The 14,228-nt window shown below is 39.0% G+C and overlaps 1 protein-coding gene across 1 annotated transcript; it reads right to left on the minus strand.

The window, feature by feature from the left end:
- Positions 1–4,969: 4,969 nt before the first annotated feature.
- On the minus strand, positions 4,970–12,853 carry LOC142849533 (interferon-induced very large GTPase 1-like). Its single transcript, XM_075971814.1, has one exon. It carries the CDS (start codon positions 12,851–12,853, stop codon positions 5,753–5,755), a length of 7,101 nt encoding a protein of 2,366 aa, XP_075827929.1. The 3' UTR covers positions 4,970–5,752.
- Positions 12,854–14,228: the final 1,375 nt, after the last annotated feature.

Raw genomic sequence — 14,228 nt, forward strand, 5'->3', positions numbered from 1 at the left:
ATTAAAGTCTAGCACATTGCTGAGGCAGTACCAAGGCCCCACTGTATTTAGGCTGAGAAAGGTATCCCTCCAAAAAGAATGGCTTTCAAAAAGCCTGTACAAACAATAGGGTAAATCCTGGTCTCACTGCCAGTGGCTTTACAGTCTGCCCCAATCATACAACTGTCATCCACATTCAGAGGTCATAATTTGATTATATGCTGGTTCCCTTGCTGTCAGGCTGGAGTTGGTGAGCTCCCTTAGCTTAGGTAAGCTATTCAAGAAGGTCTCCTCATCATGGTCTTGACCTCTTTGCTCATATTCTCACTCCTCCTATTCCTCAAATGGACTTTAGTAGCTCAGTCCGGTGCTCCATGGTTTATCTTTGCATCTGCTTCCATCAGTTGCTAGATGAAGATTTTATGGTGACATTTAAGGTAGTCATCAATCTGACTACAGGGCAAGGCCAATTCAGGGACACACTCCACTATTGCTTAGGGCATTGTCTGTGGTCATCTTTGTGGATTTCTGGGAATTTCACTAGTGCCAGGTTTCTTGCTAGCCCCAGAATGGCTCCCATGTATATAACATGTTTTAATCAATTCTACTCCATCATTCTCTCCTTTTCAATTCTAATCTCCACTATTACATTTTCCTTCCAATATCATGTACTACCTTAATTAAAAAATTATGCTCTGAGTCCATTTAATTCAGCCTCTATAGGCACTGATATAGCTATGAAGATGGGTAGCTTCCTTGTAGCCCACATATTGGCTTTATTGTCTCTCCTGCCACAACCATCAATGGCTAATAGCTTCTCACAAGGAGATAGAACTTCATGAGTCCAAGACCAAACCCTGATCCATGCTGGGAGTTTGGCTGGCTTGATATTATCCAGGGTTGAACATGTAGTCCCAGCCATTTCAACTTCATGTGTGCACTGTTAAAGCTACCAAATACTGTACACTGAAGACAACTTCTTTTCTGATTCTTATACAATCCCTGTGCCTTCTTACGCAATCAATGTTCCTGAGTCTTGTGGGCTGGAAGTGAAATATAGAGATCACATTTAGAAATGAACACTCCACAGTCTTTTATTGAATGTATGCTGACTGGGTCTTCGTCTCTAAATTAATCTCCATTTATTAGAATCTGCTCAACTGAGAATTGAGATATGAGTCAATAATATGTTAGTATAAAGATAATTGGTCAGTATAAAGATAAGTTTATTACTGTGTCTATTAAGCAGAACAATAATATTAGTCCTCTCTTATGACTGATGACCAAACAGTGGCCAGAATAAACTTAGGGAAGAAACAATTTATTTGGCTTCTAATTCCCAATAACATTCCATCACTGAGTGAACTGAGGATTTTTCCCCTAATTCACAATGTTAGGGTATGAACTCTATATTGTAGAGTGGACATTAAGTTCAATCAAAAAAAAATAGTTGGTTACTAACAAAAATTGGTGTTGCCATTGAATTAGTCACCATATATTGCCAAGTTAGATTTTATTATAACTCAAAGAGTTCATAGCTGAGTAAGATTGTTTAATTTCTGTTCAACTATATAACACACAGAATGTTCTATTACTGTAAAAGCTAGCCAATAGAGACTATGCTTTCAAGTCAGTACCTGCTTGATTTTTGCCATGTAATTATGACTCAGGTGTGTATCTTCGCCCACTTCACATATGACAGAGGGTTATTGTGTAGAATATATAAAACACTAAAAGACTGAAGACCAAGATTTCAACCCTATTACAGAATGGGGTATAGAACTAAATTCAAATAACCATAATATGTAGTCTACAATGTTCAATGTCCTTAACCCTCAGGGAAATGCAAAATAAAACTACTTTGGATTTCCTTGTAAGACAGTCAGAACATCCAAGGTCAAAAATACAAATCACAAGAAATGCTGGTGAGTATTTGGGGGAAAGGAACCACTTCTTCATTGTGGGATGGAGTGCAAACTATTACAGCCTCTATGGGAACCCCTGTAAGCTTCGTTATAAAGAGAAAAATAGAAGTACCCATGTGCCCAAGTTGTTGGTCTATCTGAGACATGAGACATTTACCGAGGGGAGTACAGATAATAGAATAAGCATAAGAATTCTATGTTGCAGGGAGCAAAGGGAGCAAAGTCCTTGGAGACTAAAAGCATATGCAAGACACAAAGCTCCAGGATTTGGTGTTTTCCCTGATGGATTTCTGTGTTGCTTTGCTGTACTCTTTCCTCACTATATCTCCATCCCTACATTTCAAAATGGGAACGTATATTCTCTACTCTTTGGGGGAAGATGTAATTCTTTTTTAAATTTCTGTTTACTTTAGTTATTGTTCAGGTGGTCTCAGTGAAGGGTGAGCTTTAGTCTGAGAATTGACTTTGGATTTTAGAGTTTTAATTAATATTGACACATTAAACACTTAGGGGATTTTTGATGTTGTACTCAATGCATTTTTTCATTGTGGTATGATCATAAACCTAAGAGTATCAGGAGTGAAATATTGTGATTTGAATAAAAAATGACCCAAAGTGTATATATTTTAACATTTGGTACCCAGTTGGTGCCACTTTTGGGGGGAGATGTGGAAATTATAGGACACAAGTCATTCCTTCTAGCGCTATGTAGCTTTGCTGTAGGAAGTATAAAATAAGACCCAGGCTTGAGAGTTTGTAACCCCATTGACTTAGAGTCCACACTCTGTTTCCTGATTCAGTTTCTCATTCACTATTTTTTCTCTTCTTCTGCACTATAATGGATGCTTAGACTTTTGGAACCTTTGCCAAAACTAATTTTTTTCTGCTAGTTGCTTTGGGTGATACTGTTTTATCACAAGGATGGAAAATTAGGTAACAATACACAATGCTGATTAAAATACCTGACAAAGTCAATTGAAAGAAGAGTTCCAGCTCATGGTTTGACTTCGGAGCAGGGAAATTACAGGAGCAGAAGCTAGATCCAGGTGATCTCATTACATTTCCAGTCAGTGAAGGGAGAGCAGTAAATGGCCTGTGCTCAGGTCACTTTCTCCTTTTTCTGCAGTCTCGGACTTCAGCCCAGAAAATAGGTCTCACCAGTTAGGGAAGGTCCTCCCAGCTCCAGAATTCTAATCACTATCATCTCTCAAGGCATAGACTAGTATAATCTGAAAAAAAACTTTTACTGGTATATTCCTGGGGTCTTGTCTCCTAGGTAACTCTAGGTCCTGTCAAACTGACAACCGGTATTAAGCATTATAGCCATATTAAACAGGACCACCATAATGTAATTTCAGAAATAATTACTTCTCAGACCTAAATACAACACCAGGCTTCTATTTTGCTTTACTATTTTAATGTTATTGTAAAAAATTAATTTCTATATTCTGATCTTATTTTCCACCCACTTCCAATCCATTTTAAGTCCTCTGTAACTTGCAATACAAATAACTTGACTATTTCCCCTCATTTTTCAAACTCACAAAGAAAAACATTAGAAACAAACTACATAAGATGCCTAGCAATAGTGGAAAGGGTGCTTGAACAGGCCTTCCCCTGAAATCAGATTGGTTACCACCCTAATTCCCACCATAGAACCTACATCCAGTAACTGATGGAAGCAGATGCACTGATTCACAGTCAAGCATTGGACTGAGCTTCTGGAGTCAGTTGAAGAGAGGGAGGACGGATCATATGAGCAAGGGTTAGGGGTCAATATCATCATGGGGAAAACCACAGAGATGGCCAACTTGAGCTAGTGGCAAATCACAGACTCTGGACTGAAACCTGGGGAATATTCATGGGACCAAACTACACCCTCTGAATGAGGGTGATGACTGTGTGACTTGATCTTTTTGGGGTGGGGGGCTGGCAATGGGACCAGGACTTATCCTGGGTTCATGAACTGACTTTTTGGAGCCCGTTCATTACCTATGTTGGGAATACCTGTCCCAGCCTGATTCAGGGGCTTGGTCCTGCCTCAACTTGGTATCCCAGACTTTGTTGACTCCCCAAGGGAGGCCTTAACCCCCTCTGAGGAGTAGTAGATGGTTGTGGGATGGGGAAAGTGGGAGAATGGAGAAGGTGAGGAAGAGGGAACTGGGGTTGGAATGTAATATGAAAAATATGTTTGAGATAAAAAATAAGATTATAAAAAGAAATAAACTACAATAACATCCTTCACCCAAACAAAATAAAAAATCCACAAAAAATGAAATTCAAAGTGAACAAGAAAGAAAAAATAGCAGCAACAACAAAAATTCTGGTAAGACAAAAAGAAAATCCCCAAAGATAGCCAATTGAGACAAAAATTCCAGAAAAAAATACCATTGAGTTTGTTTTTTGTTAGTCAAACACTCCTGTGCATGGGACATGCCCTGCAGTGTAGATAATATACCTATGGTATTTCATTGGATGAAACTGATTTTTCCTTTTCAGTGTGTATCAATTGCAGACAACTTCTTACTTCGGGGTGGGACCCTGTGTTCACTTCTCCCTTTCAGTGCTGCAATCGTGCCTGGCTTGACTCTATTAAGACATTCTGTGCATTGCCACAGTCTCTGTAAGTTTGTATGCACATCAGTCCTGTTATGTTTGCTTGATACTGTTTTATTGGAGTTGTATATGACCTCTCACTCTTCCAAACTTTCAGCCTCTTCTACTGTAAAGCTACTTAGACATAAGGATGATTTGATGAAGACATCCCATTTAAAACTGAGTGCTCCAAAGTCTCTCACTCTCTGTATGTTTTCTCACAGTGGGTTTCTGTGTTAATTCCCATTGACTATAAGAAGAAACTTCTCTGATGTGTGTTGATCAATGTACTGATTTATTGATATAACAATCATTTTAATGTTTTTTGTTACTTTAGCAGAATAATAGTAATAGGTTTCCACTAGGTATGAGATCTGTCTAATCTGAGGTTCTTGGCTACTTAAACAGTGTACATATAGGTTCCATCTTATGGGATGGGTCATAAATCAAATCAGAAAGTGTTCAGTAAATCCCACAATATTTGTGCCAGTATTGAACAAGTTTATCTTGCAGGCAGGAAACTGTTGTAGGTTTTGGGGTTTGTAGATGGGCAATGCTGTTTTTAAATACCAATATTTTCAATTTGTTCTTTCTTTTTATAAAATGAACAGAAAAATGCCAAGACAGAAAGTATGAAAAGAGTAAAACCATGGTCAGAAAAATTGTTCTTGTTTATCTTTCCTTTATTGGATTGGTAATGATGACTGACATCATGGGTTTGTCCTGATCAAACCTGCTTAACTACTTTGCAGAACAGAAGCTTCTTAATTTACTCTGCTTTGGGATCCTCGTATCTCAAGGAAGATTGTTACACTGAAGTCAAAAAGGTTTTCTTATTATTTGAGAGAGGGAAAAATTGACTTAAAGGCTTTTCTTCAGACAAGTATCTTGACTGCATTTCCCATCAGTGTATCTAAAGATCGGTGGCAGCCTGAAAGGCTAGAATATTTGTCTAATAAAATAACTTCCCATGAGAACACTATATGTTTAAAGAAACATTAAGAATATAAACTATGAAATAGACTATTGATAGGATATTGGTCTATTCATATATTCATATATATAATACATTATATTTCAAGCAGGAATAATAACCACAGTACAAAAATCTTAGTAGAAAATCATCTAATATGGAAATAGTAACTTGTTAATGGTTACTTTTTTCATTTATAAGGTATAATATTGAATGTAGGTCCTAAATCGATATTAGGGTCCCTTGGTTAATTTGAAATTTCTGTGGAACTACTAGTATTCTAATTGTGACTTTTTAAGTCATCGAGTACTTCTTGCTTTGTGATATTGAACCACGAATCTGGTATTGTTCCTTTTTTATTAAACTTTTTGCCATGTTTGTTTTCTAGCTCTGTTTTAAAGCGGCAGACAAACCATTTCCAGTATGACTGGGGAGATGAGTCTGGAATGATGCTCCACCTGGCATAGTTATCTCCTGCTTCTCGATATCTTTTGTATGAATATTGCAAGTCATTTACAAAAAAAGGATAATCACTTGCTACTAAACTAGTACAGAATTCAATGACAAAGTCCTCTGTTTTGTTCCATTTAGCTCCACGTACAGCCTGAGGACGGTGGAGTGACACACTGTGGTCTCCTTCGTGTTCAGGAATGGTGTTGGTACAAATTGCTTTACAGAAAGGACACTGTTTCCAGCAGCCACAGAGCTGGTCAGAGAGAATTTTCTCAATGTCAGGAACCACTTTATCTATGAGCTTACTTGAGCAGTCCTCTTCGACTTTCCTCAGTGCAGGATCCAAAGCTGCACTCATGGATTCTTTGAGAAACTCAGTATCATTTATTTCCAGGTGCTCTATGCTTATCAGGTCTCTCCTTGGAAAGATCAGGTTGCTCCCTAGATGATCACAGAACAAATCCAACCAGCGAGATGCAGTGCTGCTTTCATCTTTAGTTACTTCTGTGGCATTTTGAACGGCAGAGAGGATGGCATTTTTGATGTCTTCTAAACTTGTTTTTAAAAAAGTTTTTAATTTTTCACTTTCTTTTTCTGAACAGTAGCTTCTAATGTGGTCTCTAATGTATTCCCTAAAAAATTGTTCTGGATGATGAATGTAATCCCAATACTTCTCAAAATTTTCTTCTTCTGCCAGAGAAATGAGAATGTGTTTCTCCAGGTTAGACCTGTTTCCATTGAATGCAGGGCAGGTGGAATTCATGTCCCTACTCACTTTACGACCCATTTCCCCCCATATGGTAGAAGAAACAGCAGGAGTGAGCTTACGCCAAAGGAAGTCAACAAAGGATGTGATGGAGGCTGTACCTTGGCAGCGCATCTTAAAACTCATGAAGAAATCATCTTTCTTTCTCTTCATATAGTTCACAGGATCATTTGCAATCTTGAATGCCTCATGCATTTCCTTGAAAATCTTTGATGCTTTCTGGAATAAGCACAAGGATAAGTCGATTGCATAGTCTCTGGTAAATGTGTATTCTTCCTCAGGGGGCACAGATTTCATTTCATTTTCTATAATCCTCAAGATTTCATGAAAATCATTCTGACTGTAACCACACTGTTGCTTGCAAATGTTTTTAATTGTTTCATCAACTCTTAAATCAATATTATGAGTAACATTTTTAATGGATTCTTTATGAAATGTTTCTAAATTCGTGGGGATTGAACCATGTTGTTTTTTCATTTGGATATGTTTGTCATAGTTTATTTCAAACATATCTCCAAAGTCCCTTTTTAGTTTTTCTATAATATTTTTCTCTTTCTTGAAATGCTCCAAAAGGATATTTTCAGAATCCAAATCAATGTTAGGATCCGTCACAAGAGGAACACTTGGAGTCACATTGGAGATCCAATTTGTCCAAAGTTGATCGAATTTCTCATGTAACTCTTCATCACTGAATTCTTTACCCTTCACACTCAAAGCCAACTCTCGGCTCCTCTCTAACAGTTCATTTTCATACTGTGACACTTGGTTATCTAGTCTTTCTTGACTTTGTTTAAGACTTAGAAGCTCATTGCCTTTCTTTCTGGTGTCTGAAATAAGTAATTCATTAAGCATTTGCAGCTTCTGTTCAAAATAAGCTTTCCATTGGACCAATGTTTCACTATCTGGGTCTTCTTCAAAATACTTGTCAAATTCTTTTTTGATGGTTTCATATTTTCTGTGAAGTGGACCCTCTAGTGTATTGGTTGTGATTGTCTTTATTTTTGAATTCTGAATCTGATTGTTCAACTGGTTTTGTAATTCCAGCACATGGCTCCTCAACTCCCAGGTCCAGTGATTATATATAGTTTCCAGTTTGCTCATGGCTATGACTTCCTTAGTGTTTCTGAAATTGAAAATGAAATTCTCACTGACCAGGGCTTTCCACAAATCTTGAACTCGGAATTTTACATCAGAGATTTTCATGATACTTCTCCTGGATTCCTGCTGGGCAGTCTGAAGAATCACACTCTTCAATTCCTGGACATTGTAGCTATAATAAGGATTGGGAGAGGCCATTGGGGGGTTGCCATCCCAGAGGTGAGCAAAGTAGTAGACATGATTCTTAACATTAAATTTTATTACATCACTGAAGCGGGTTATGTTTGAGCATTCTTCTAACTCAGCAGCTAATGCTGTCATCTCATCCAGTCTCTGCTCCAATCTCCTTCGTCCTTCCACGGTTTGGTCTTTAGCTGTAATTTCTCCCACATTCTGATGGACAAAAATGCAACTTGGGGAGATTTTCACTTGTTTCATTCTGAGAAAAGCCTGGACAACTATTTGTAGGACATCCTGCATCTCTGCTGGGTTCTCCCCAAATATATTGATCAGCGTCAAGTTTCCAAGACCAGTAACGAATGTTGCCATCTCATTGTCCCAGTTCTGGGATTTGTTTTTGAGTTCTGGAGCCCGAAGTCCTTCTGTGTCTACAACGAGCACAAAATCAATGCCAAGTTCATCTGTGAATGTCTCTTCCACCTTCAGGAGCTGCATGTATGCCCCCTTGGTGCACCTGCCTGCACTGGCTGTGAACTGCAGCCCAAAAAGTGCATTTAGTAGGGTGGACTTCCCTGAGCTCTGCAGTCCAAGAATAGAGAGAACAAACAACCTTTTGTCTCCAAGCGTCTCTGAGAGCTTGTCAAAAACAGCTGCCACCCACTTTAGAGGCACATATGAAGCATCCCCATCCATCAGCTCAATGGGAAGACCAGCTACCATCAGGTCTGCAGCAATCTGGGGGAGGCGGAGAGAAAGGCAATCTCTAAGGGAGGAAGTATCTTCCAGAGCTTCATAGATCTGGGCAACTTCTCGGAGTAGGTGCTCAATGCCAAATGTACAGTCATAAATCTCTGTGGTGATGGCTTCTATCTGATTCTGCTGGTCAATCAAGAAGGTACTTTCATGCTTTCTATGTCCTTCTGTTTGTTCCAATGACCACAAAGACCTTTGTTTCTCCTTTAATTTTTCTAAATGTTCTTTAGTTAAGTTATATAAAAGCAGACTCAACCAGGTCAAGATGTACTCTTTAGAAGGAGTTTCTGCATTTTCTTGAAGAGTTTTAAGGAAAGAGCATATTACATCACTGAGAGGAAAGGCCTTTTCTAATTGTTGAAGGCGGATTTTTTGTTTCTCTCCCTCAATATCACTTTTATGTTGTTCAATACTCCGATTTCCTTTTTCTGTCAGATGATAGAGTTCTTTGTCCTTCTTACACCAAATGTGCCAGAGTTTTCCCTGAAGTGGTAGTAAGTTTTCTTTTATCTTTGATAATGTCTGTTTTGCTAGTAGGGCCGTTATAATCTCAGCCTTTTCTTTAGCTTTCTTGCAGTCTTTCTGGTCCTCATCAACCAGGAATCCTTGTTTTCGAGCTATCTGTGAACAATCTTCTAAGCTCAAAGAAGTATTAGAGTGTTTTAATAAATGTTTTATGGCATTTGTGAGTTCTTCTGTTAATTCTGCCTCATTTCTATCCCTGATGCCAATTCTTACTCTTCTACCAGAATTATTGACCGAGACAATTTTTTTATCATCCAACAAACACAATAGAGGCATTGAAGACTGACTCAAGTGTCTGACAATATCCTGGTTTTCTTTATTGCCATCAGAAGATGACATGAGGACCACAATAACAGACGAGATATCCTTCAGGAAGCTGAGTTGTTGCCTATGGTCCTTGGCATCTCCATGAAGATTGGTGAAGGCCACACACTTATCAAATGTGTCCTCACCTTGACCCCCAGGACAGAACCAGGAGATCTCCACCACTCCTTCCATCAGGAAACAATATTTGCTACTTCCTCTGCAGTGCCTGTGAAAAAACACATCGTGTTTACGTTTATGGAGAAGAGAGTTCATGGTCTGAGATTTGGAAGCAGAGAAGCCATTTCCAACTCTAATGAAGGACACAATGGGGGTAGAGACACAGCACATCTGCTGATTCCTGTGACTGTAGCTCTTGTCCTGTGCTGATTTACTTGACTCTTGCCAACTTCTCCTGATTTGTCTGAGAGACCAGAGAGAGAATTCCATCTGAGAAGTGCTGGGATTTGGCACGACAAGGGGGAGTGCAAACTGACAAATGGAAAGCTTGGACAAAATGTATTGCCTAGCAAGATCATCTGCACAGTGAAAAATGGCCATCTGGATGTCCATTGGGTGAATGCGTTGTTGGGAGTCTGTGTCCAGAGGATCAGTAGGTTCATCTCTGTCATCAGACAACTCTTCAAATGGATCAAAAGTATCAGTTTCCTCATAACAGGGACCTACTAAATTTTCAGGTTCATCATTTTCAGCCTTTTTGAGAATCAGATGTCTGAACCCACAATCTAGCATCAGTAGCTTTTGTAGGAAATAGAAGGGAAGTTCCTGTTCAGATGCTGGTTGGGAGTTGTGTACAGAAGTCTTGCAGATCAGATGAAAGTCAGCTTTGCTCATCATTTTTGGGTAGCGATGTTCTAGGCCTAAACGTTGTAGTAAGCCTAAGAAAGGTCCTTTTTCTATCATTTCCTCTTTGCTGTTTTCATCATGTTGCTTGTTACAAGGCTCTTTGTTTTCATGGCTGAGCCACTGCAATTGTTCTTTTACTTCATCCATCCTCAAAGGAGAGATTTGTTTACAATTCCCATCAGTGTGTATTCTCATGTCAGTCTCTTGATTCTTGGAATCATGATCTGTTCCAGATTTTGTGAGGACATTTGGAAATTTTGGAGACAACAGCTCTTCTATATGCTGCCTTATTAATGCTAAGCATTCTGTTTTCTCTTCTAGAGAAATGGCTGTGTTTCCAACTGTGCTTGTCAGAGTTTTCAAAACTAGGAATGCCTGTGCCCCATTTGGGTAGATAGTTTTGAGCTCCTGATACACGTGTAGGGCAGTTTGTATTTCATCCAGGAGGAAGTTTAACTCAGCACATCCCAGTAGAGCCTGGAAAACATGGCTTTCCAGCACATTGCCTGACCCAGCTGCAATAGAGATTAGTAGCAACTGCAGGTCAGGCTGCTCTGCTTCTCTAAGGTAGTTCAAGAAGGTACCAAACGCTGTGGTGACTTTACATGTGGCTTTTCTTTGAGCTTCTTCCACTGTTTGTGGAGATTTCTTTTTCATACTCTCTTCTAGGTTTTTTTGTATTTCCGTTAATATCTGAAGAAATTCAGAAAACGAGGTGATTTTTTCTTGTTCTCCCTCTGATTCTAACTGGTGTATCCACTCCATGCTGGATGGGGCCTTCAGAAAGTCTGTCAATTTGTACACACAAACATCTATCACTTTCCTAAGTTTCTCATCACCATCATAACCTGCATGGAATTTAATATTCTTTTGTAAAAGTCTAGTTTCTTGGATTATACTGAAGAATTCTTCATCCTGAATCTGAGTAGGAAGGCCAGACAGCACAGCATAGTTTTCTTTTAGGCATTTAGCCACCTGAAAAGGGTCCTTAAAATCACTTTTGTGACTTCTGAGGATGATGTTCCAAACAGGCACCAGCCTAATTCCCTTATCAATAACAGACCATGTTTTGTTGTCGGCAAGTAGACCAGCTGTCCACTGGAAAATTTCATTTGCTTCTGATGGTCCACCTATCTTGGACACAGATAATTGGACGTTTATTTGGAGCTGGTGATTAGGTGTATTCTGGCATGATCTTACATTATGTGAATCTGACATTTTCATGCTTGCCTCAAATTGACCTTCAAAGCCACTGGAATTCTCTGTTATGTAACAACCTAAAGCCTCTGCTGTCCACTGCTTCACAAAATCTAGCTGATCACTTTGGAAACCCTCTGAAATGGCCTTCCAGCAGAAAATTCCCCCAAGATGCAAAGGACCTTGATTAGCATGAGAGCCAAATCTGTTGAAAAAGTTTTCAGTACTGTTTCTCAGTAGTAGGAATCTGTCTGGTCCATCAGTATGTTCCAGTTGTTCCTCAATAGTTTTCAGTTCCTTCAGCGCAGCCTCAGAGAGCTGGAGCTGATCACTTCGAAAGTGGAAGGAGGCTAGTGGCATGTACCTGTACTTAACTGAAGAGAAATAAGAGTGCTCTGAATTTGATTGCTGTATGTCCTCAGATTCAGATTGTTTGCTTTGATCTTTACCACATTCTTGACTAAATCCCAAGTGTTCACCCTTGCCTGATATCATTGTTCTAAATCCCAGCTTCACTGTTTTGGTGAACAGAGATTCTGCTTGAGAAGACATGAATTCTTTTGTGTCCATCATTTTTCCTTGTTCAGGTCCAAAGAGAAAGAATTCTTTGGGGACCCTTAGTAGCTCTTCTCTATTTGCTAATTGGTCCTTTCCCTTGCTTGTCTTATAAATTCCCTGCAGAGCCAGCCCTCCAGATGCCCATTTTACCAGATCTCTATCTGGGAGGTTTTCACTGTAGGAAAGTTTTTGCTCCATGTGGTTGAGATGTCTTTCCATTGTTTCAGTGACATCTTTTAGGGGTACTTCCGGCCTTGGCCAGCACTCTTCAGGGATCTCCATTGTTTGTCTCAGCTCTGCTTCTTTCCTCCTCACTTCCTCTTCCTGTCTGTGTTTCCCTTCTGACTGCAAGGTCCTCAGTTCCTTCAGTGCCTGTTCTGCCTTCTGCTGTCTGCTCTCTATCATCTCCCCTGGAGTCTCCTGGAACTCTGCAACAGTGTTTGGCTGTGAGAGGTCAAGCAGCTTCTCCAGAGCCTTTTTCTCCCATGCGTGCTGTGTCTGGGACTTCAGCTTCTGGAGGTCTTTTTCTTCTAAGTATAGTAAGTCCATGGCACAGGTCACACCCAGGTCTTCCCGAAGCTTATGCAACCAGGAGTCAACAGACAACCCCACTTCTGTCAGCATCTCCTGGAGATCTAGCTGCCTTCTGCTTCTTGACTGAACACGTTTTGTTGTTGCCATGGCTCTGTGAAGAACAGATACTTATTCAGTCTGTGTCCATATATAAGACATCTGACTCATATGACCCAAATTTAAGTGTTTTTAGGAGGCTGGTGTTGAATGCTTCTCATGCTTTCTTCTAATTGCCTAATTTATGTTTACTTAAAACTTTTGTCCTGTCATTTTCTGTTTACTGTAAATAATTTATATGCCTAGCTGCCATTAAGAGGTTCAATCTAATAGACCAGCTTCAAGTATTTATTTCCTTCTACATTGACTCAAGCCAGAACCACTAATGGTTAAATTTGAAAACATATTTAGGCGACAACCAATATTTTATTTGACAAAAAAGTAATTTCCTTATGCTCATTAAGATTTCTGTATTTGTTTCTATAGAAACTATGTTGACTTTTTCAATTTATATTTTCCTAAATACAAATCAAATTATGTAATACTGTGTTGGTCTCTAATCATTATAAATGAATTTTTGTTTTATGCTTGCCACTATCTTCTAACACTTCCTCTTGCCCTAGGATATTGTTTTAGCATATTTCTATTGATGTGATAAAACACCATAATCAAGGCAACTTAGAAAATATGTCTAATTTGGGGCTTGTGAGATGGTTAGGGTCTATCACATCATGGACAGGAGGATATTAGTCAGGAAGGCATGGTTCTGGAACAGTTGATGAGAGCTCATGTCTTAAGACAAAACCACAATAAAGAGAGAAGGATAGGGAATGAAAATGGCTGGGGTCTTTTGAAACCTCAAATCTCATACCTAGTGACAAACCTTCTCCAACAAGTCCACAATTGTCAATCCTTCTCAAAAATTTCCACCGCTGTGGGACAAACATTCAAATATGAGCCTATGGGTATCATTTTCATTTAAACCACTGTATTCTACTTTCAGCCCCATAAATATATAATGCAAAATGTATTTCATCTAATTTCAAATGGTCTCGTCATCTTTAATTATCGACACTTTAAAAATCCAAGTTCAAACGACTCTTCTGAAGACTAAAGACAATTTCTGAATTGTTTCTCTGCAAAAATCACAAAGCGAATCACATGCTTTTAACTTTTAAAAGCAAAAAATATAAATATCATACCATTGCACCCCAAAATACAATTTAATTTACTATAAGGTGTTGTACATAACCATTATTCCACCAGACGTCAAAAAGGGAGGCTCAGTCTGTGGACTATTCCAGTGGGGTTTCTTTGAGTTAATTCGATGCTGTCTCTGTGGCTTCAAGTCTCCCTCCTACTTCACGTAGCATCTACATTTTCCTCATCTCTTCATCTAGAATAACTGTTTTGGAGTATAATGAGAATCTTTTCCTTTTATAGGAGCCACAATTTCACAAGTTCCTTCATTAAATATGGAATATAC

Source organism: Microtus pennsylvanicus, chromosome 5 (genome assembly GCF_037038515.1).
Source record: "Microtus pennsylvanicus isolate mMicPen1 chromosome 5, mMicPen1.hap1, whole genome shotgun sequence".
NCBI classification, from domain to species: domain Eukaryota; kingdom Metazoa; phylum Chordata; class Mammalia; order Rodentia; family Cricetidae; genus Microtus; species Microtus pennsylvanicus.

What these genes read in the sequence shown, in the direction of transcription:
- LOC142849533 (XM_075971814.1), bottom strand. Translation starts at nt 12,853, where the DNA reads ATGGCAACAACAAAACGTGTTCAGTCAAGAAGCAGAAGGCAGCTAGAT.